Genomic DNA, 23,025 nt, shown 5'->3' with positions numbered 1-23,025 from the left:
CTGGACACATGGACAGAGCCAAAGGTGGGTAGGACCGAGGGGTGGTGGCGGGGATGGCCGAAGTGGAGGGGTGGGGAAATGGCGACAACTGTACTTGAACAACAATAAAAATAAAAGTTATCTTATATATTTATCACGCCCATTTAATACTTCAGGTATCCCCTTTTATTAACTGCCCTAATCTTTTAAAATCAAGTTTCTCAACAATATTTTAATTCTTCACACACTTTAAAATCTTCCTAATATTGTTAGTAGTCTAAGCCTTTTCCACTTCCTTCCAGGTACGTCTGTCATTGCTGACTGGCTTGGAGAGCCCTCTGCTGGCCAGATGCCGTGTCAAAGAGCATTTTCTTCAGCATCCGGATACACATTAAATTTCATATGCATTTGGTAGTGTGATAATAATGATATAATTCAAGCAAAACCTTTATTCAGAATAACAAAATTACAGGGGAAACTGAATGATTCCATTAAAATACTGTTATCAGAAATAAACCCTCACACAGATGGTCAAATGATTTTCCATAAGGTGCCCAGACCAGCCAAAGGGAAAGAGACAATCTTTTCAACAAATGATTCTCGGAAAACTAGATTATCCACATGTGAAAGAATGGAATTGGACCCTTACCTAACATAATATATAAAAATTAACTCGAAATGTGTCAAAGATATGTGTGAGGCCTAACTGTAAAACTATTAGAAGAAAACATGGCAAAAGCTTCATGACACTGGATTTAGCAATAATTCCTTGACTATGATACCAAAGGAGAGGCAAAAAAAAAAAGTAGAAAAATTAGACTTCATAAAAATTAAAATATTTTGTACATGAAAATACACTATCAACAAAGTAAAAAGGCAACTCAGAACGAAAAAGATATTTGTAAATCACATCTGATAAAGGCAATTAATATCCAGAATACATAGAAAACTTCTAAAACTTAACAATAATAAAACTTTCTAAAATGAGCAGAGGTCTTGATAGACATTTCTCCAAAGATGACACAGGCACACCTCATTTCACTGCGCTCTCAGTACCGCACTGGGCAGCTACTGCATTTTTTACAAGATGAAGGTTTGTGGCAACCTTGCATCGATGATTAGCATATTTTAGCAATAAAGTATTTTTTAATTACCGTATAAAGTATTTTTTTAATTACCGTATGTGCATTNACAACAATAAAAATAAAAGTTATCTTATATATTTATCATGCCCATTTAATACTTCAGGTATCCCCTTTTATTAACTGCCCTAATCTTTTAAAATCAAGTTTCTCAACAATATTTTAATTCTTCACACACTTTAAAATCTTCCTAATATTGTTAGTAGTCTAAGCCTTTTCCACTTCCTTCCAGGTACGTCTGTCATTGCTGACTGGCTTGGAGAGCCCTCTGCTGGCCAGATGCCGTGTCAAAGAGCATTTTCTTCAGCATCTGGATACACATTAAATTTCATATGCATTTGGTAGTGTGATAATAATGATATAATTCAAGCAAAGCCTTTATTCAGAATACCAAAATTACAGGGGAAACGGAATGATTCTATTAAAATACTGTTATCAGAAATAAACCCTCACACAGATGGTCAAATGATTTTCCACAAGGTGCCCAGACCAGCCAACGGGAAAGACAGTCTTTTCAACAAATGATTCTGGGAAAACTAGATTATGCACATGTGAAAGAATGGAATTGGACCCTTACCTAACATAATATATAAAAATTAACTCGAAATGTGTCAAAGATATGTGTGAGGCCTAATTGTAAAACTATTAGAAGAAAACATGGCAAAAGCTTCATGACACTGGATTTAGCAATAATTCCTTGACTATGACACCAAAGGAGAGGCAAAAAAAAAAATGTAGACAAATTAGACTTCATAAAAATTAAAATATTTTGTACATGAAAATACACTATTATCAACAAAGTAAAAAGGCAACTCAGAACGAAAAAAATATTTGTAAATCACATCTGATAAAGGCGATTAATATCCAGAATACATAGAGAACTTCTAAAACTTAACAACAAAAGAACTTTCTAAAATGGGCAGAGGTCTTGACAGACATTTCTCCAAAGATGACACAGGCACACCTCATTTCACTGCGCTCTCAGTACTGCACTGGGCAGCTACTGCATTTTTTACAAGATGCAGCTACTGCATTTTTTACAAGATGAAGGTTTGTGGCAACCTTGCGTCGATGATTAGCATATTTTAGCAATAAAGTATTTTTTAATTACTGTATGTGCATTGTCTTTGCAGATATAATGCTATTGAACACTTAATAGACTACAGTATGGTGTAAACATAACTTTTATAATCACCAGGAAACCAAAAACTAATCATGTAACTCGCTTTATTGCAGTATTCACTTGACTGTGGTGGTCTGAAACTAAACTTGCACTATCTCCAAGGGGCGCCTGTGTAAAAACTGACCGACAAGCACATGAAAAGATACTCAATATCACTATCATTAGGGAAATGAAAATCAAAAGCACAATCAGGTATCGCCTCACTTCTGTTAGGACGTCTATTATCAAAAAAGTAGAAAATACAAGTGTTGAAGAAAATGAACCTTGGAACACTACTGGTGAGAATGTACAATGATACAGGCACTATGGAAAACATTATAGCGTTCCTCAAAAAATTAAAAACAGAATTACCATATGATCTATCAATTATTCTCATCTGGCTACATATTCAAAAGGATTGGAAACAGGATCTCAGAGATAATTTATAGAGCTATGTTCAAATAAATAATGTAAAATATGTTCATGGCAACATTTACTGTGGTTAAAATAAGGAAGCAAACCAAGTATCCATTGTAATGACTAGATAAGCAAAATGTGGTACACATACAGTAGAATATTATTCAGCCTTAAGAAATAAAATTCTGATTCATGCTTAAATATGAATGAACTGTGAGGACATTACACTAAGTGAAATAAGCCAGTCACAAAAACAAAAACACAAACAAATACTGTATGATTCCACTAAACATGAGAGACTTAGAAGCAGAAAGCAGACGGTGATTGTCAGGGATTGGGGAGAATACGAAGATATTGCTTAATGGGTATAGTTTCAGTTTTATAAGATGAAAAGCGCTCCAGAGACAGATGATGGTGCACAGTATTATAAATGTATTTAACACCACTGAACTGTACATTTTAAATGGTTAAAATGAAAGACGGAAAATTTTATATGTATTTTAACACAAAAATGAAAAAAAGAAAGCAGGGAGGTAACTCCTCCACTCACTGACTTTATATAAATGTATCAGAAGGGCAAAAATTCCAAGTCTGAGCACACTCTGTTAACACAGCTACAAGTTGGGTGCAGGGGGAGTCTTATAAACTGCAGTAAGAGCTAAAAATGAGAATAAGCTGTCTGGATAGCAATTTGACAATATCAATAAAAATGACCAATTCATACAACATCTAGATATTTCACTTCTGAGAGTTTAACTTACAAAAAAATGTGCAAATGCATACAAAAATGTTTATAAATGATTATTCTCCATAACACTAGTTACAATATTCCCAAACTGGAAACTAAACAAATTTTGATGAGCAGGAACAGGTTGAATAAATTATGCTATCTCCATAAAATGAGAAATCAAGCAGTTGTGAAAGCCAAAAAAAAAAAGGATGTTGTATATGTAATGATATGGAAATAATTACTGTCCTTTTATACAAGATAAAGGGGGAAAAGCAAGATGCCAAATAATGTATGTATTTTGGCACTTTCTGTTAAAGTCAGGGGATAAAATACATTTTTATCTGCTAGCGATACACATGGACTTTGGAAGGACACACTAGAGTTGGTAACAGCAGTTCCTGTGCGTATGGGGTGTGTGGACAGATGGAAGACAGAACCTGGATATCTTTCACTACATACAAAATATAAACCATGTGAAAAAGTTACTAGTTCAAAAAATGTCCTAATCTTAGAAGCTAAGCAGAAAATCAACACATCCTGTATTAATAAAACAATGATAAAATCCTCTATAATCTTACCTGCAAATTAGACATATAAGAATCCCCACAGTTTACATAGTGTCCTAACATGGCATGTTGTGCCCGTAATTCATTATCCCTTATTCGCTCGTGTAGGTGGGTAATCTGTTGCTTCTGCCTGCAAAACATGAATTGAAGTAACATAATAAAAAATATACTTTTCTAAGAATAGTTAAGAGTAGAACTTCTAGTATTCTAATAATTTGGTATAAGAGTTAAAAGTATTATCAATCTTAAAATTCATAATATGAAACAGCGACTTCAATGACTTTGGATTATTTCTTTGATGTCCTAGAATATATAGAATTGAAGGATATATATTTTAATACTTATGATGATGACTCTGTATTTCCTACTGCCATAAAATGAATATTGGTGTCTCCCCTAAAACTCATATATTAAATCCTAATGCCCAATGTGACGGTATAAGGGGATGGGGCCTTTGGGAGGTAATTAGGTCATAAGGGCAGAAGCTTCAAGAATGCAGTTGATATGCTTATAAAAGAGGCCCCGGAGAGCTTGGTGGCCCCTTCACAATGTACGGTCCCAGGGAGAAGACAGACATCAATGAACCAGGAAGTTGGCTCTTGCCAGACACTGAATCTGCCAGTGACTTAATCTTGGACTTCCCAGCCTCCATAACTGAGAGAAATAAAATTCTGTTCTTTATAAGCTACCCAGGCTACAGTATTTTGTTTTAGCAGTCCAAATGTACTGACACCCTATTAACTCATACCCCTCAAAACAGTAATTACAATTGTGTTAAAAAAATAAGTCAACTGATTCTGATTGTTTGAAGAGTATATCCTATTAATAAAAGTATGAATTTTGACCTGCTTTTAAAACGTGCAGTACAGGGAACACAGTCAATGATATTGTAGTAACTATGTATGGTGTCCAATGGGTAACAGACTGATGGGAATGATCACTTTGTAAAATATATAAATGTCTAATCACCATATTGTATGCCTGAGACTAATATAATATTGTATGTCAACCATAGCTGAAAAATAAATTTTAATAAATAAAAAGTATGCATAAATGACAAAGAATCAATATGTATCACAGATACTATAATTAAGTAATATTAGGCTTATTGTTCAAAATAATTATAAAACTGTTAAGCATAGCACAATTTCTTTTTCAGGGCTTTGGTACTCAGCTCTGAAAAAAAACATGCAGAATTTTTGGAATGTCCCCCCAAATCTCCCAAATTCTTATCTGTAAATCATTTAATTTCAAACATTCATAATTTTCATCATTTCTGTGCTTTCATATCTAACATAGATTAGTTAAAAATTACTTTAAAGTAACTTCCCAATTTCCTAAGTATAATATCTGTAGATATTTCCTAAGTATAAGAAGATGAGAAGTTTTCAAATAATTAATTACTATAATGGAAATGGGAGGATGGCGGAAGAAAGACAGACCCACCAACCAGTGTTATGAGAACCGATCATACCATTGGTTCTTAAAGCGACTGGGGATGGAGAAGGACAGACACAAGAAATCAATGTATGTGTAAGGTTCTATTTTTTAAGCTCTACATGGCGGATACAAATGTCTGTTTTAAAATCTACATTTCTATATGCCTGAAGTGTTCAGTAATTGAAAAAACATAGAGACTCACCGATCAATCACAATTTCTTTCTGCCGCAGCAGTCCTTCTTTTATTTTCAGCACGGACTCCCACTTTGTGAAATCCTGATAGCCAGAAGGTGAGTAACTCTGACGAGATGATCCAGTCAAAACCTGCACAAACATGCTTAACTCTTAGTATTCTAATAGCGTCTAAAGGAACTATTTATATACCATCTAGTATTTTCCCAATGATTTTCATATAAAAAAGAGAACTCTGTCTTTCATTTTTTTAAACTATCTGAAATCACATTTGTGAATACAACGTAACTTGAAAAACTCAAGGAAGTTACAAGGTAAATGTACAAGTCTAATTAAGAGTTTAATCATTTCTGAAAGGAGTATAATAAAAGAATGTACAATGGCTAGACTAGACAAACATTACCAAAAGGGTTTCCAAAAGGAAATAAAAACAGTATCTGAATTTAGATTTTATATTGTCATTCAGCACAATATCATTTAATTACATTAAAATTTCAAAAGCTAAAATGTTTGCATAAAATAGTAAATATATCCATAAAATAGATGACTAGTAAGCAGATAAGCCAGATGGCTATTAGTCTCTAGTATAAATGGTGTCACTTACAAAACAATACTCTGAGGATAAAAAAAAAATTGGGGGTATATTTAATAATACCACGATACCAATATGATCTCACCTTTAACAGGAACCTAAACAACAAAACAAACAATCAAGCAAAATATAACCAAAGACACTGAAATAGAGAAGAGGCTGACAGTGACCAGAGTGGGGAGGGGAGGGAATTTCAGGGGAAATAAGGGAGGGATTTAGAGGAACCTATATAAAGGATACATGGACAAAGACTAGGGGGAGTGGAAATGGGAGGGGGGAGGGCTAAGTGGGTGGGCTGGGATGTGAGTAAAAGACAGAAAACTATACTTGAACTATTAAATTTTTTTTTAAATTAAAAAAAATCAACAATAAACAGCTATCTTCAAACATCTATCACTGAAACAAAAATTTAATACTTGTGTTAACAGGCTGAACTGTGTCCCTTCAAAAGATATTCTGAAGTCCTAAGCCCAGTATGTCAGAATGTGAACTTATCTGGAAATAGAGTCTTTGTAGATACAGTCAATTGAACAGGAAGCCATTGGGGTAGGCCCTAATCCAATATGGCTAATGCACCATGGAAAGGGAAACTCTGAACAGGGACAGGGATGGTGGGGAGAGACATTTCATCACACGAAGGCGAAAGCAGAGATTGGAGTGATGCACGGAAAACAAAAGACTGCCAGAAAAGTACTAGATACTTGACCTGGAACCAACTCTACTGACACCATGATTTTGGACCTCAAACCTCCAGAGCTGTGAGACAGTAAATTCCTGTTGTTTAAGTTACCTGGTTTGTGTTTTTTGTTATGGTAACTCCAGGAAACTAATACACTGATAAATCAAGTAGGAACATAAATTCCTTGACAAGTTAAATGATGCTATATATAAACACCACAAAGCAATTTAAAAGAACTCAAATGTACAGCAATATTTTTATCCTTTGTTTTCCAAAGATGCTACTGGACAAGACCTAGTTCTGAATAAATCACTAATTATGTGACATCAACTAGCCATAGATTAACACTTTAAATTAGTAGGACTGTCAAATGATACTAGGACAGGATGTTTAGGGCAGGAGAAAAGACAGGACAAAATGGGCAGCCCGAGGAAAGAAACTAGGTGATAATGGAGCACAAAACTAAGAGATGAGCAGGTATCCAGAGTGTAACTGACACACAGTTGTTATAGGGGCCGGTTAATTGGACAGTTTATCCTGAATTTCATTCTTTGCTTGCCTAACATACAATCCAGGCTATATTCAGCCAGTATGTACCAATACAAATATGTTATAGTACTGAATTTCTTTCACTGTAATTGGTAACTAGCTACAGCTCCAACCCCCTGAATGTCTGTCCTCTCCCCTACCCAGGACATCAAGTCTCTCCATCATGCAAAACATAGAGTTACCTCCAGTTTTTGGCACACAAAAAAGGGCCCTCTCAGGATCCTGTTTCATCCGTAAGTGGCATCCTTTCTGTTTGGTGGATCCCTGCATTAGTCAGCCCCCCCCCCCCAAATTCTCCCATCTCAACACTACTACCAGTGTATGTTCCATTGGGAGAGCTGGGATTCAGACCCAGGCAACCCAACAAAAAAAGCGCCACTTTGTGACACTGCTTCTGCTATAGCCTAATTAACTGAGAAGCTGTACAAATTTCTTATCACAAGGGCTGAAAAAATCAAAACTAATTGCTAAGAGATTCAGCACCATAAATAATATTGTTGATATTAAGTCTCTGCTTATTGCAACTCTATGTTACTTAATGATTATCAATTTCATGGGTAAATCATTTCATGAATTTTTTTTGTCAAACTGTTACTCAAGCAGGAATTAAAACAATAGAAGCTAGCAAAACAAAAGATCAATAATTCCAAAACTCAACATAAAATCTGGAAGTTACCAGAATGACTTGGTAAAACAACTGTGCTATAATCTGTAATTCTAAATATATAATTAATTTGGAGACTAAAAGTAAATACATATTTCATTTATATGCTGAGCTGACAGGTATTTTAAATATTGCTTTTGTATATTCTTGTCACACCTAATAAAAACCTTTGTAAGGTGGCTACAGTCTCTTCTTCCAAAGATCAAAAAAGGTTCCTCCATTTCAAGAATGACCTGTACTATAATATCTGAAGCTACGTTTTGCCCTATACATCTTGTGTGCCTATTTCAATAAGACCGGCACCTAAGCAACAGACGATGATGTTAAGAAGACATTAACTATTCTACTCTCCATGAGAAATCTACTAGAAAACTTTTCCATGCTAACAACTTCCTAAAGAAAAGCCTTTTCTTGTTTTGGCATCAAGAAAGAGGGAGCAAACACTAGGAAAACCATGTCTGCAGAGAAAAGCAAATGATAATACCACTCAGTTTGTAGCACTTACCACTGGAAGGATGGATCACTAAAGGACTTGCCAGACACTTCAATAAATATATGCAAAACAAAATATAAGAATTTATTCTTCTGATTTGAGCCCCTTGATCTAAACCCTTTACAAAACAAAATAAAAAATGAGCTATGAAATTGGGCAAAGAGGAATTTAAAAAATCTTCTCTTGTAACTACCAATCAGCAGCGTGATAGTCTTCCTTACTAAACTTCAACCATAATTCATAAACGTAGTTTAAAAAAAGGATAAAACCTAAAAACAACCAAATGCTGCAGGAGAACTTGAAAGTAATTTTAAACATCTGTTCATATCTGCCTATCACTAAAAATGACAATTATGAAGACATTTTACCTTCTACATCTTTTATAATGAGGACATTGTATACGCTATCTTAAATGAAGTTATAGAATACAATCTGAAGTACCTAAAGAACATTTTTTAAAATCATATTACAAAGTCTCAAGTAGCAAGGCAGCCACTGTACCTTTATGATTTTGCTTACAATACAAAAAATGTTACACTATTAAAGTCATACAGAAAAGGGACAACTGATGAAAATTCATTTTGATTATAATTCACAGTGCTGTTCAGGCTCCAGTCTCGACAAGACTAAACAAGAGTCTCACAGAAATAGCACAGGATTGCTCTGTACTACACACAGAAAAAAAACACTATCTATCCTGGAACTACTTCTCTTTTGTAAGTTCTAACAAAAGGATTGAATGGTGAGAAGGGAACTAGATTATGTTCAACTTGGTTCTTCCTCACATTTCCACGTTAAAACCTCACAGAGATTACTCTTTAAACACTGCCAATTTAATGTGCCAGCAAATGTTAAAGTTTTCCCCCCATTAGTTTATGAAACAGAAACAGCCTCCTCTTAATTACACATTTGGTAGGCTGAAGAGAACTTACAAAATCTTACTAGTACCAATTACTTATTTGGTTCCAAGCATTATACCCAAAAGCAGTTGGGAGCAGAGATGGGGCTGCCTTTTCCCTCTGAGAGTGACACAACAGGAACTTTGAGTACACACTGGGGCACACTTCACACTCCTACATAGCACTATCTTAGCTTTGGAACACTAACACATGGACTACTATGCAGCAGAAAGAAAGAAGGAACTCCTACTCTCCATGACAGCATGGATGGAACTGGAGAGCATTATGCTAAGTGAAATAAACAAGGCAAATACTTCACCTATAGATTTCACCTATAAGTGGAACCTAATCAACAAAACAAATGAGCAAAACAGAACCAGAGACTTGGAAAGAGAGAACAAACTGACAGGGACCAGAAAGCAGGAGGAGGGGCATAATGGGGGGAAGAAAGGGAAGGGGCATGAACAGAGGACTGACTCTCGGGCACGGACAATGCAGAGGAACTGACTGGGAATAGGGCAGTGATAGGGCAGGGGAGAACAATGGAGAAAAAGGCGGGACCACTGTAACTGAGCAACAATAAAAATAATTGCAAAAAAAATTATCATGCGGAAAAAGGAAGGTAGTCGAGTGCAATTGCCTTAAAACTTCCACACTACAAGTTACTGAAAATCGAGCCCAATATAAAAGTTACTGTTTTCTTTTGTATCAAGAATTATCATGGATTGCACACGATCTTTCACAACACTGGCTAACATGAACAAAACAGAAGCAGGAGTGCCAATATCATTTTTAGAAATCATAAAAATTTATCTTCCTTTCACCAAAAAGCATTACCTTTTATTAATATAAAACTTTCTCATTTTCATTTAAATTGTCTTGCCAAGAAGATAAAATAACCATGAAAGCTAATATACTTAATAGTATATTAACTCACATGAATAAAAACTATTAAAAATAAATAGGGAAACAAATGAATCCACGATCGTAGTGAAAACTTTAATACATCTGTCTAAAATAAAAAACCAGGTAGAACAGAAGTTGGCAAATCCAGTTCACCATCTATTTTTCTATGGCCTGTATACTAAAAATGGATTTTATATTTTTAAATGACTGAAAATAATCAAAAGGAAATTTTATGATACATGAAAATTGTAAGAAATCTAAAAATCAGGGCCCAGAAGTTAAGGTTCACAGCAAGGTCGCATGTTCAATCTCTTACATACTGTATGTGGCTGCTCTCCCACCACCAAAGCTGAGTAGTTGCAAGAGGCTCTTTTCCCCTCTCATGTGTATGTATGTGTGTTTATATTAACATAAAACCAGTTATGCAAAGAAAACTTTATATTGTAATATACAATGTATCCACAAACCTAAAATTTTAGATTAATATTAATATAAAATCAGTTATGCAAAGAAAACTTTAAATTATATTAGAATATAAAATGTATCAAACAAACCTAAAATTTTAGATAAAGTGAACAACTTTGTAAGAAAACATTAATTAACAAAATTAACTTTTGAGAAGGAACATCTGACTAATCACAGGAGAGAGACTGGGAAAAAATGAGTCTATTTCTTCAATGAGATTCTGGTATTACAGTAGATCCTACCTAAATTTAAAGAAAACATAAAGCAGTGAAAGAAACACTGTGAGAAAACTAGTAAGGCTGAGCTTAAATAATAATCAAGCACGTTATAAAGCAACAGTATTTAAAACAATATACTTTGGACTAGTTGGAGATTCAAATTAAAACAATACCACCATTTTTGGTATCATTAAACTTAAACACCACACTTCTAAATAATACCTGGGTTGGCAAAATGAAAGAAAATATATCAAAATCTGTGGGAGTCAGCTTAAAGCAGTACTAAGAGGGAAATCTGTAGCACTAAACAGTTACATTAGAAAAAAGAAAAGGACTCAAATCAATAATCTAAATTCATCTTTAGAACTAGAAAATATACACCAAAGCAAGCAGGTGGAAGAAAATCAGGCTCAGAACACAGATAAGCTAAGTTTAAAAAAGAAAAAAAAAGATAGAAAAATCAATGAAAGGGAGCAAAGAAAAGCCAGTTCCTTGAGAAGATCAATAAAATTGATAAACCCCTAGGCTAGACTAAGGGAAAACAAAGAAGATGTCATTTACACTATCAGGAATGAAACAAAGGATATCACTACAGATCCTATAGAACAGATATTAATAACTCATCCAATATAAAATAGATCATTTGAATAGCTCTGTTAACTATCAGAGTAATTCAATTCGTGGTTAAAAAAAAAACAAACTCCAGCCCTGGCTGGTGTAGCTCAGTGGATTGAGAGCAGGCCTGGGAACAAACAACCAGGGTTCGATTCCCAGTCAGGGCATACACCTGGGTTGTAGGCCAGTTCCCAGCAGGGGACTCATGAGAGGCAACCATACATTGATATTTCTCTCCTTCTCTCTTTCCCTTCCCCTCTAAAGATATATAAAATCTTTTTTAAAAATCTAAAAAAAAAAAAACCTCCAGAAAAATAAATCTCCAGACCCGAACAGTTTCACTGTAGAATTTTACACCAAATATTTAAAGAATATCTATCTTCCATACATTCACTCAGTGACCTCAATAACTTTATGAGGTCAGCATTATTCTGATACCAAAGCTAGAAAAACAGCAGCAAAACTATAGACCATCATCCCACATGAACACAGATATAAAAATCCCTACAAAAATTAAATAAAATCAAATCCAGACAAAGAGATAGGTACAGGATAACATTATTGGCCTGGGTTTTGTGCCAATGATGCAAGTTGAGTTCAACATTTGAAAATCTATGCAACTCACCACGTTGATAGACTAATTAATAAACATACTAGTAGAATAAATGCCTTCTAGCAAGTTTGCACAATTCAGAGTCAACATAAAAATAGTCACAATTCTATGTGCTAGCATACAAAAAAAGGAAATTTTTAACATCATTTACATCCCCAAACCATAAAATATTTAGGGATAAAAATTTAACCAACTTGTTAGCTTTTTATCCTTAGACACTGAAAACTGTAAAATACCATTAACAAATTATAGAAAATCTTTTTTAAAACAAAGTACTGATAGACTCAGTTTGAAGATGTTAATCGGCCCTATATTGATTTATAGATTAAACACAGTCCCAATTAAAATCCAACCAGGTGTTTTTAGACGTTGATAATTGGATTCTAAAATTTCCACAGAAATGTAAAGAACTTACACTAATTTATTTCAAGACTTATTATAAAGCAATAGTAAGTACCACAAAAGTGTGTGGTATGGGCCAATGGAACAGAATAAAGATGCACAAATAACCCTACACAGTGGATTTCCTTGTTTTTTAATCAAACTTTGTATTTTGATGCGATGACAGGTTTATGTGCAGTTGTTAACAGACGATGCAGTGAGCTCTTGTGCTTACTTCACCCAGGTTCCCTAATGGTGATGTCTCGTGAAACTGCAGTGCGGTATCACAACCAGGGTATGACGTGAATACAGCAAGGATATAAAACATGCCCCTCACAAGAATTCCCCTCATTGCCCCCTTTCTCCCAGCACCTTTAAGGAAGTATAATTAATATATAACATTATGTAAATTTAGGGTATACACCATGATTTGATATACTTACAGAATTCAAAATGATTACCAAGTAGCATTAGCTAGTACCTCCATCATGAAACATAATTACCATTTATTTTTTGTGATAAGAACATTTAAGATCTACTATCCTAGCAAATTTCAAGTATATATTATAGTGTTATTAACTATAATCACCTTTCTGTACATTATATCCCCAGAACTTATTCATATTATAACTGAACGCTTGTACCCTTTGGCTAAAACCTCTATATTTCCCTACCACCTAGCTTCTGGTAACCACCATTTCAGTGTCTGAATGATTTCTATGATTTTAGCTTTTTTTAGATTCTACATATAAGTGGCACAAAATAGTATTTGTACTCTGTCTGATTTATTTCACTTGGTCAACTAAATATCAAAAAAAAAAAGAAGAAGAAAAAAGGGGGGGGAGCTGGGCAAAACCAATTAAATGGGGACTTGAAATTGGTATTTAATAAGAAGTGAAAACGTATGTCTACAAAGACCTGCAGGCAAATGTTTACTTACCATCGCCCTGACCTAGAAATCCCTATGTCCACTGACAGATGATTACACTGTGCTATCTCCATAAAATGCAATACTGCTCAGCAACAAAAACAACTGATACATGCAACAACTTGGATGAACCTCAGAAGCATTAAGCTAAGTGAAAGAAGCCACATTTAAAAAGGTACATACTGTCTGATTCTATTTATGCCACATCTGGAAAGAGCAAAACTAAAGAGACAGTAATCAGATCAGTGGTTGCTATGGCTGTGATGAGCGTTGATGACCTAATGGAAAAAGGCAACTTTTGGAGGTGATGCAAATGAAGTACAACATGACCATTGCGGGACACATGTCTATATACACTTGTCAAAACTGTACTTTTTAAAGGCTGAGCTTTATTGTAAGTTATACCTCGATAATCTTATAAAAAGTATACTCTGTAAATAATATTTCAGTAAAATTGTTTTTTCTATAAGTTAAGAACAAGCTAAACTATAGGTAAATATTTATATACATCCCATTCAACAACACTGGAAGCAAAAAGAACTTGTCATAATAAACTTGAAAGAACCCAAATATATATAAACAAAGGAATGGGTAATTAATTGTGGTATATGTCTAAAACAATACTGCACATCAATAAAATAGAATTTTTATACTCAACAACATGGGTGAGATTTAGAGGCATTATGTTAAGCAAAAGAATCCAGACTCAGAACCATAAAATACTCAATGATGATTTAAGGTCAATAATAAAATGGGTGGGCTCTTCAACACAGAAGGGGCACAAGCTACATTTGCTGTATCCTGGAAACTTTTTATGTCTTGACTTGAGTCGTGGTTATAAAGATACATGCATTACTAAATAGAATGGAGCTATTATTATATTTAAGTCTAATAAGATAGACTCTTGACAAAAAAACAAAATATATAATAACCACAAGGATACCTACACTTTATTTTTCTCTCTACTCTAAAATAGGACTGAAATGAAGGCCTTGTCTGCCAGGGGAGAATACTTAAGTACTCAAAGTACTCAAAAGTACACTGTAGATCAACAGGCGGCAAACACAAAGCCCTCGGGCCAAACCCCGCCCTCCACCTTGTTTTATCCGACCCAGCACCTTGTTTCTATGCCTGCCATGGCCGCACCAAGCTCTCACTTAACTGTTAAGACTAGTTACATTTACACAGTCCTAAAATTACATTTGGCCCTTTGAAGGCAACTGCGGGGCTGCTGTGGCCCCCAGTGAGAATGAGTTTGATACCCCTGCTGGAGAGGATACAATGACTATCCCAGCTGTAACTGCTCTCTTTATCACTTTGGTGCTATCCTATGCCTGCGAATAACTGAGATACGAGACCAGATAAGTAAATATTGTACACCAAGAATGCTAGAACAGAGTTGATAATGCAGGGTAGCAGAATATGGCATGACAAAATATGACTATGGGAGTCCAGGATATGCCGCTCCAAAATACGCTGCTCTGACATAGTAGTTTGTGCTGTAAACACTGGAAAGAAAACAAAAAACAAAAAATGCAAGTAGAGACTTTTCTGAACTTCATTCATCTGCCTAAAGATCCTCCAAAAGGAACTCAATTGTCATAAATGATGTCCTGGGAGTTTCATCAACCAGGGAGCATGGACTCTTATCACAGGGGAGGAGTTTGGAGCCGACACCACACCCAGTCAAACTCTCTCACAGGCTATCATACTTCCTATTCTAAGGGGCCTTTCATCTTTCCTAAATATCATTTATTCTCCCCTCAGAGGCCTACATCCTCCCTCCCTCTTTCCCCATCCTGAATTCTAAAGCCATGTCTGAGTCCCTACTTTTTCCCTGGGTACTTTCCACACATACATGAAACTACATGTTAATAAATTTGTTTGCTCTTTATTTTTCTCCCCTATAATAACCTACAGCTTGTTTTTAAGACGTGTCAATATTCTAGAAAAACAAAGAAGGCTTCTATTAAAAGAGAGGACAATCCTGTTTGATAATATGAAAAAGAGAGAAGTAGTTCATATTCAGATACTTTCTATCCTATGACCCATTAGTAAAACATTTTTATCCCAAGTAGTGAGAAAACAATTAGAAATTTCTATTCAATAAAATCATAACTGGTCAGTAGAAGCATACCATTTTGTGGCAATTATATAGTGGTAGTAAAATATACATTTTGACAATACTCCAGAGAACATAGATATTGTTTTGTTAGAAGCTGAATAAGACACTGAAGAGATATTTGAATATTTCTAGAAAAAATTTTCAAAATTCATATATTAATAAAATAGAATTTCAAGTAGTTGGTCATTTTTCTACTTGACTACAGCCGATATAAGTAATAAAGAACATGACAACTTAAACTTACAAATATATGATTCATATTTATAGCTTTTGAATAACAGCATAGCTTTAACTGCCATGAACATGAAACCTAAACGATAACTACAAAGGCATCTAACTGTGTGAGCTGATTCGAAGCACAGCAGCAAAAGGGTATCATGGAAGTAACAAACATTTCATAGTCTGTGCAGATGGGACCAGGACACTTTTTATAACTATACACTTTTCGTACTTACTTGGTGGTTACCAAACTCAGGGATGGAAGAAAACTCCTCAATTAGATGCTTTACCTAAAAATACCTAAGACACAGTGTGGCAATGGGGGTTTAGAGAAGAAAACAGTAGTTTACCGTCGAAGGAGAACTCTAACTCCCTGTATATAGATCAGAACCATCCAGATTTATGGACCCATAACATACAATCACCTTTTATTGTAAATACCGGGCACCTACAGCAATCCCAAATATATGCTACCTAGATGAGATCCAGATGACATGGAAAGTTGCCAAAATATGTCACTTAATGGTCAAACATGCTTCTAAAATAAGCTTACTATTTGCAGCTGAAAATAGCTCAAAATTCCTTGGCCTTGTCCTGGACATACTGTTAAATTTAGATAATCTAGTGCTACCACACTTAACAGGAATACAGCCTCTGCAGTTCTTCAAGTTTGTTATCTCCCTTTCATTCGCCTTTGTTCCTTAGCTCATCACTCACAGCATGTCAAACAACACAGCAAACCTTCCTGCTCCCGGAATAGGCTGTCTGGAGAGACCCTCTAGAAGAGCTGTGGGTAAAAGAATCATAATGTCTCACCCCAAAACAAATTCATAAAGCTAAATAATGAAGATAAAAATAAATGACAAATGACATAGAATTTAAAGAGCTTTATTCACCGAGAGAAGGAAAAGACATGGATTACATGGTTACTAAGAGAACTGTGCATAAATAAAATCTATCTTACATACTACATTATTACTTACATACTATTATTTCTAACTATACATTTAATAAAAATCTATATATTAACTAAGTCCATTTAAGTGTTTATGAAGTATATTACTACATATTTTCTCCAACAAAATAAAAACAAAAATCATATCAATAAAAATTCTATTGGCAACCTGGTCCTCAGAGTGACCTATTTAAAGCCCAGGTGCACATCTTGACTCTTGAAATGTATAAAAGGAGCTGTTTTAATAGTGTCATTTCATCTTTCTGTCTTTATTACTAACTATACAGCTATCCTCACCATCTTGATATGCTTTACTGAAATAACAATGCAAACGTATCAAGTAACTTCAATGGTAAAAGACCCTAGAAACAAATGATATAAAGAAACTGATGAAAGGAATACATACTAATTTTTACGTCTTTAAAATACATGTGCATAAGAATAAAGAGAACCCTAAAAGTACTACTGCTTTCCACCACGCTAAGCAACTAATTACCATTAATTTAACTCTTTTTTTTGGAGGAAAGAATATTTTCCCTCTCAAAAATCGATGTGGTTCATGTCCACCAATCTGTGTCAGCACTGCCGCCTGTTTTTTAATGCCAGTAAAGGAACAACCCCTGCATGAAATATGGTCTTGTCACAGTCACCGTGCACAAGCGAAAGGTGAAAACGGCATTATCCACGACTGAAAATCAAATCACTTAGAAATCAAGGGAAAAAAGAAGCTTAAGCCTTCAAATTTAATTACCATTTTTACTTATAAAAAGACTGTAAACTTTACTTTTTAAAAACTAAAGGTGAAATATATTAACCACAGAATTTAATAAACTTAATTTGTCAATTTTAATAAACCTGATGGCTTTTATTAGCAAATAGACCGGAAAGAATTAAGGTTATAATTGACAATCCATGAAAGGGATATTGTACGCAATGGAAATAAAGAGAAGTTTATAAAAAATAAAGTATTTAATGTAATGTGCATCTATTTGGGATCTTGCCCAAGGTTATGGATAACAAATGTACCAGATCAGAGAACCAGATTTTACTAAAACAAAGCTGTAATATAACTAATATATTTTATTTATTTTTAAAAGCAGATTGCCAAAATGTTTTAAGTCTTTCATCAAATTTGACTATCTAGACATAAGAGAAAAATATAAAATAAACATGTTTTAGGACCAAAAAACTGTCTACATTATTCAAAAATGTATGAAACAGTTTCTCTGAAAGGATACAAAAGGAACTATTCATAATGATATCTTATGGGGAGAGGGGAGGGAGTAGGCTTTCATAGCATCTCACGTCAGCTGGGATGATCTGACTTTGCTTACTAAGAAAGTATACTACGTCTTTTCCCTCTCACAACAGTGCATTTACGAGTCATTAAATGTCTTCTTCTTCTACACATTTAAAATAGTGTTTAAAAAATGTTTCAAAAGTCAACTATGGGAAAGCTTCTTATGGTAAAATTGTTGAGGAGTTTAGACAGCCAGCCCTCTATAAAATGAGAACTTAAAACAGGAGCAAGTTGATTACTGTTCAATTTAACACCCCTTCACAAATTTTCCTACAATACTTAAGGACCAGAAACGTTGGGTATTTTTTTTATCTACTGGGAGCCAAGTTTATATCACCTGGCCCATAGAGCACACAATTAACAAAAAGACGATGATTAACTACAATTCCTCAAGTATATTTTTCAGCGCTCAAAAAAATTCAAAGATATTTCCAAGAGCACAGGCAGGTATTGTGATTAGAGTATCGTGACAGTAACCATGACAGTGGTCCTCTTTGCAGTCCAGTCTGTATCACAGTAAACCAGGCCACATTCTCTTGCAGCCCCTGGTACTCAACACGGAACCCGACGGTCTTTGCTCAATACTCGGCAGTCTAAAAGTTAACTATGTGCAAAAGGTTACATCTTCTGAATTATCACTACTTAAAATCTCCATTATTATGTTTCAGAGCAATGATATATATAGTAAAACTATGTATATACTTTAAAGATTATAGTTCAAAGAACAGTCTACAAACTTACATCTGAATAAAATTTGTTTTCCAGCCTTTAGGGTGCAGATGGCAAACACAAGGCCCGTCGTAAGCCAAATCCAGCCCTCCACCTTGGTTTATTTGGCCAGGGACCTGGTTTCTACCACCAAGGTCTCGCTTAACTGTTAAAGAATGGTTACATTTATACAGTCCTAAAACTACATTTGGCGCTTTGAAGGCAACTGTGAGGCTGATGTGGCCCCTGATGAAAATGAGTTTGACACCCCTGCTTTAAGGTCTAGCTTCATTTCTTTCAGACCCAGCAAATCTGAGTAATTTACATAACTAATCTAATTTTAGCTTGCATTTTAGAGACAAATTTGAAAGACAGTCATTGGTGGCCATACTAGGCCCCATTTTGGAGGTGTGAAGTCTCCAGCAGTTTCTGATTACACAGATTCATAATTGTCCAAATATTGAGTTATTCAATTTTTTCAAGTTAGGTTTTTAAAAATCAACATATTAATACTGGAATAAAAAATGAACTCTTCAGATACCCATGGCCCCAACTAAGCAATAAACCTACAAGAATGAATATATTAACAGAGAAGACTAACAAACAACTACACCAGAACATTCTTGATCCTAATGCTAGAGCTGGTCTTGGCAACCACTTACCACCCACCTCTGACCGACTCAAGGGCAAATGAAAGCAGAAGATGTGTTCAAATCCTTTCCTATTCTCTGTAATATTTAATTTGGAGAGGGGTTAAAGATAAAGTGCAGATTCACTGAGATACTCAAAAAACAATGTACAACTCAGTACATTAATTGCTGATAAAAAGTTACAATGTCTATACATTCAGAAATTAAGCTTATTAATCTTTTCCACCAAGACACTTTATATCTCTTGCTTTCACATATCAAAATCCATTTTTACGTAACCTTCTCAAGAACGCATCTATTCTGAAAAAATCAAGGATTAGTTGCATTCATTTCCTATAAACTTAAAGAGGGCTAAGTGTGTAACTAAAGGAAAAAAGCTATTATCTAAAAGCTTTGGTTTTAGAGGGTCTCTTCTCAGGCAATCAAAGACTTAAATGTTATAATTGAAGTCTTTATATAAAAACTCAGACCTAAATTAAGCTAAAGATATCTGCCCCATCCTTGGGGCAGAAGCACAGTTCAAAGGCCACGTGATCTAAACCAAACAGGGTGACTCCTCTAGTCGCGAGGGTGACACAGTCACATCATTCTGCTGTTTGCCAACTTCAGTCTAATCCTCACCAAGAAAAATTCTACTCTTAGATAATTTTCTCAAAGAAGTTTATCAATATAAAGAAATACTTCACTTAACTACCAAAACTTTTGAAATTATTAAATTGGAATTCAAATACAAATTATTAAATGAATTCAAATTCATTTAAGAGCTTGATCATCTTTGAATAAACTAACATTTATTTGTAACAAGTTTATTCAGCCAACAGACTAAAAAAAGACAGAGGGAGATAAAAAATTTATTTATATAGATTCAGTGTTATTTGATATGGTTTATATTGGCAAAAATTATAAATCACCTACTATCTAAGAAGAGACTAATTTGATAAATTATGACACATTCATATGCTAATAACAATAAACTCATTAAAATTTATATTATAATTTTAATATACAGTCACATTAAAATGCCCAAAATGTTCATTAGTTTAGGGAATGTGGACTTATGATTGGGCTGCCTTCACACTTCTTTTTTTGGCATTCTTTCACTCTCACCCTCCAAATATATTTAAACATTTTTAAATGACAAGAAAAACAGTTATTTTCTCAGTTATTCTACTCTTACCCCTAATCCCCCATCTTCCTTCTCTGCTACAGTTAGCTTAAAATTGGGAAGGATTTTATAACTGTCCCTAACACCTGCTTCTGCAGGATCATTCACTACCAGCCTTGTAACCTTTTCTGGTTCTCCCATGCAATCATTCATTCAGTCAGTATTTAAGAAGTACTATGAAGCCTGGCTGGTGTAGCTCAGTGGGTTGAGCGCGGGCCTGCGAACGACACGATCAAGGTTCGATTCCCAATCAGGGCACATGCCTGGGTTGCAGGCCAGTTCCCAGCAGAGTACCCACATGACTGGGTTGCAGGCCAGTCCCCAGTAGGGGACTCACGAGAGGCAACCATACATTGATATTTCTCTCCTTCTCTCCTTCCCTTCACCTCTAAAGATAAATAAATAAAAATATTTAAAAGGAAAAAAAAAAAGAAGTACTATGAGCCAACCTTCCCCTCTCTCTAAAAATAAATAAATAAACAAAATCTTTAAAAAAAGAATTACTATGAGCTAGGTAATAATACTACAAGAAATAAGTTGCAGCATAAATATGAGCTATTGGATGAGTTCTCAGGGAGCTTGCAGGCTATTCCAGGTACATACACTTCAAATGCAATAAAGGAGACAGTAGAGGTACATGCAAAATTGTTTGACAGAAGGCAGGGAGAGCTGCACAGTAGAAACAAACTAAAACAGCACTTTGTTGGGCAGAAAGAGGTTGGTAAGAACATCCCTACAAAAATGTAGGGAGGCTTGAAATAGAACAATAGCCTATTCAGAGCGTCACTGGCAGCTGTATGGGGCCAGAGCCCAGAATGCAAAGGAATGTGATAAGAGATGAAGCTAGAAAGACAGGGCCTAAAAAAACAAAGAGGTCTGGAGTTTAGCCTGTTTGAGAACTGAGTCCCTTCTCTTTCCAAAAAGGGCTGCCCCATACAACTATAAAAACATCCTCTAACACAGGAATTCTTAACTTTTTGTGCCATGGGCGTTTCTGGCAGACTGCTAAGGCCCACTGATCTGTTCTCAGGATGTTTACGTATCCATAAAAGTACACAGAATTCCAAATAATTTTTAGAGACATCCACTCTAAGGTAGTGCTGCCTAAGTGTGGGCTGTGCAGAGTGACTGTCTTCTGGAGAACACTGAAGGAAGGGGGAGGGGAGCTTTACAACAGAGAAACCCGAGAGACATTACACGGCAGGCGGGTGATGACGGTTTAACAGTGACAGTGATAAGTCACGCTGATAGCATGTACACTTGGTATATAATGAATATGGTACTTTACTGTTCTGGCCTTTATCTCAAAAAACACATTAACCAGGCTAAACATGAGGAAAACATCAGACAAATACCAGCCTGGGAACACTCTATAAAACATCTCAGCAGCACTCTTCAAACTGTTTGGGGTCATCAGAAAAAGTCTTGAGAAACTGTCACAACCAATGGGACCAATGGAGACATGACTATTGTATAGAATCTGGTATCTCAGAGAGAATCCTGGAAAAGAAAAAGGCTACTCCAGAAAACCGAGGGGATCTGAATGAAGTTTGGGTATTCATTAAAACAGTCCATTTTGGTGCAACTCTCGTGCCAAATGTTCCATACAAACAGAGGATGTAACAACGGGGGGAACAGTGTGGGGGGTACACAGAAACCCTCTGCACTAGATTTGCAATAATTCTTCTATAAATTTAGAACTGTTCTAAAAAATAAGATGCATAGGACTAGAAAGAAAATTAATTTCACTGAAATAGTTGCTTTTAAAAAACAAATGTGTAATACTTGTGCTTCTGTAATACATTAAATTATAATATCTACAGGCAGATCAAATTATGGTAATTTCAAAACAGTGAATATAAACAGTATTTCAAGCTCTCTGCAACAACTATACCATATGAAATTATCTGAGATTGCTACAGTGACGTCAAATGTACTGTTAACACTTCTGCGGTTTGCGATTTATAGTCAGAACTGAAGAAGTACTAAATCTCATTTAGGGTTTAGTAAAAATAAAGATGTAATCTTTCCTATCCAAGTTCAAAGACCACTGAACTCTACCCATGGACTGCAGGTTAAGAATCCTCTTCTAAAAGAAAAAAGTACTGACAGTAAAGACACTGTGTTGCACAATCTCTTATCAGTCACTACACACAATTCACCTCGTTAAACCCTCACAATAAACCAATTCTACAGACAAGGCAGCTCAGGGAAGTTGCCTGTGGTCATGTGACCAAAAGTGGATTCTATTGTACAGTTTGACTCCAAATGAA

General features: G+C 35.1%; 1 protein-coding gene across 2 annotated transcripts in view; it reads right to left on the bottom strand.

The window, feature by feature from the left end:
- The window catches only part of CEP85L (centrosomal protein 85L), a 133,897-nt gene that overhangs the window by 45,554 nt on the left and 65,318 nt on the right, over positions 1-23,025 (bottom strand). For both annotated transcript variants that reach the window (XM_037045860.1, XM_037045861.1), the window contains exons 4-5: positions 5,639-5,760; positions 4,009-4,126 (exon numbers count right to left, since the gene is read on the bottom strand). In XM_037045860.1, the coding sequence (XP_036901755.1) occupies positions 4,009-4,126; positions 5,639-5,760 (240 nt within the window). The remainder of the gene's footprint in view (positions 1-4,008; positions 4,127-5,638; positions 5,761-23,025) is intronic.

Source organism: Sturnira hondurensis, unplaced genomic scaffold, assembly GCF_014824575.4.
Source record: "Sturnira hondurensis isolate 20B ecotype Veracruz unplaced genomic scaffold, ASM1482457v3 Scaffold0004474, whole genome shotgun sequence".
Classification (NCBI taxonomy): Eukaryota; Metazoa; Chordata; class Mammalia; order Chiroptera; family Phyllostomidae; genus Sturnira; species Sturnira hondurensis.
Note: the sequence above shows the minus strand (reverse complement) of the source record. Positions and strands in the feature narration are given on the sequence as shown.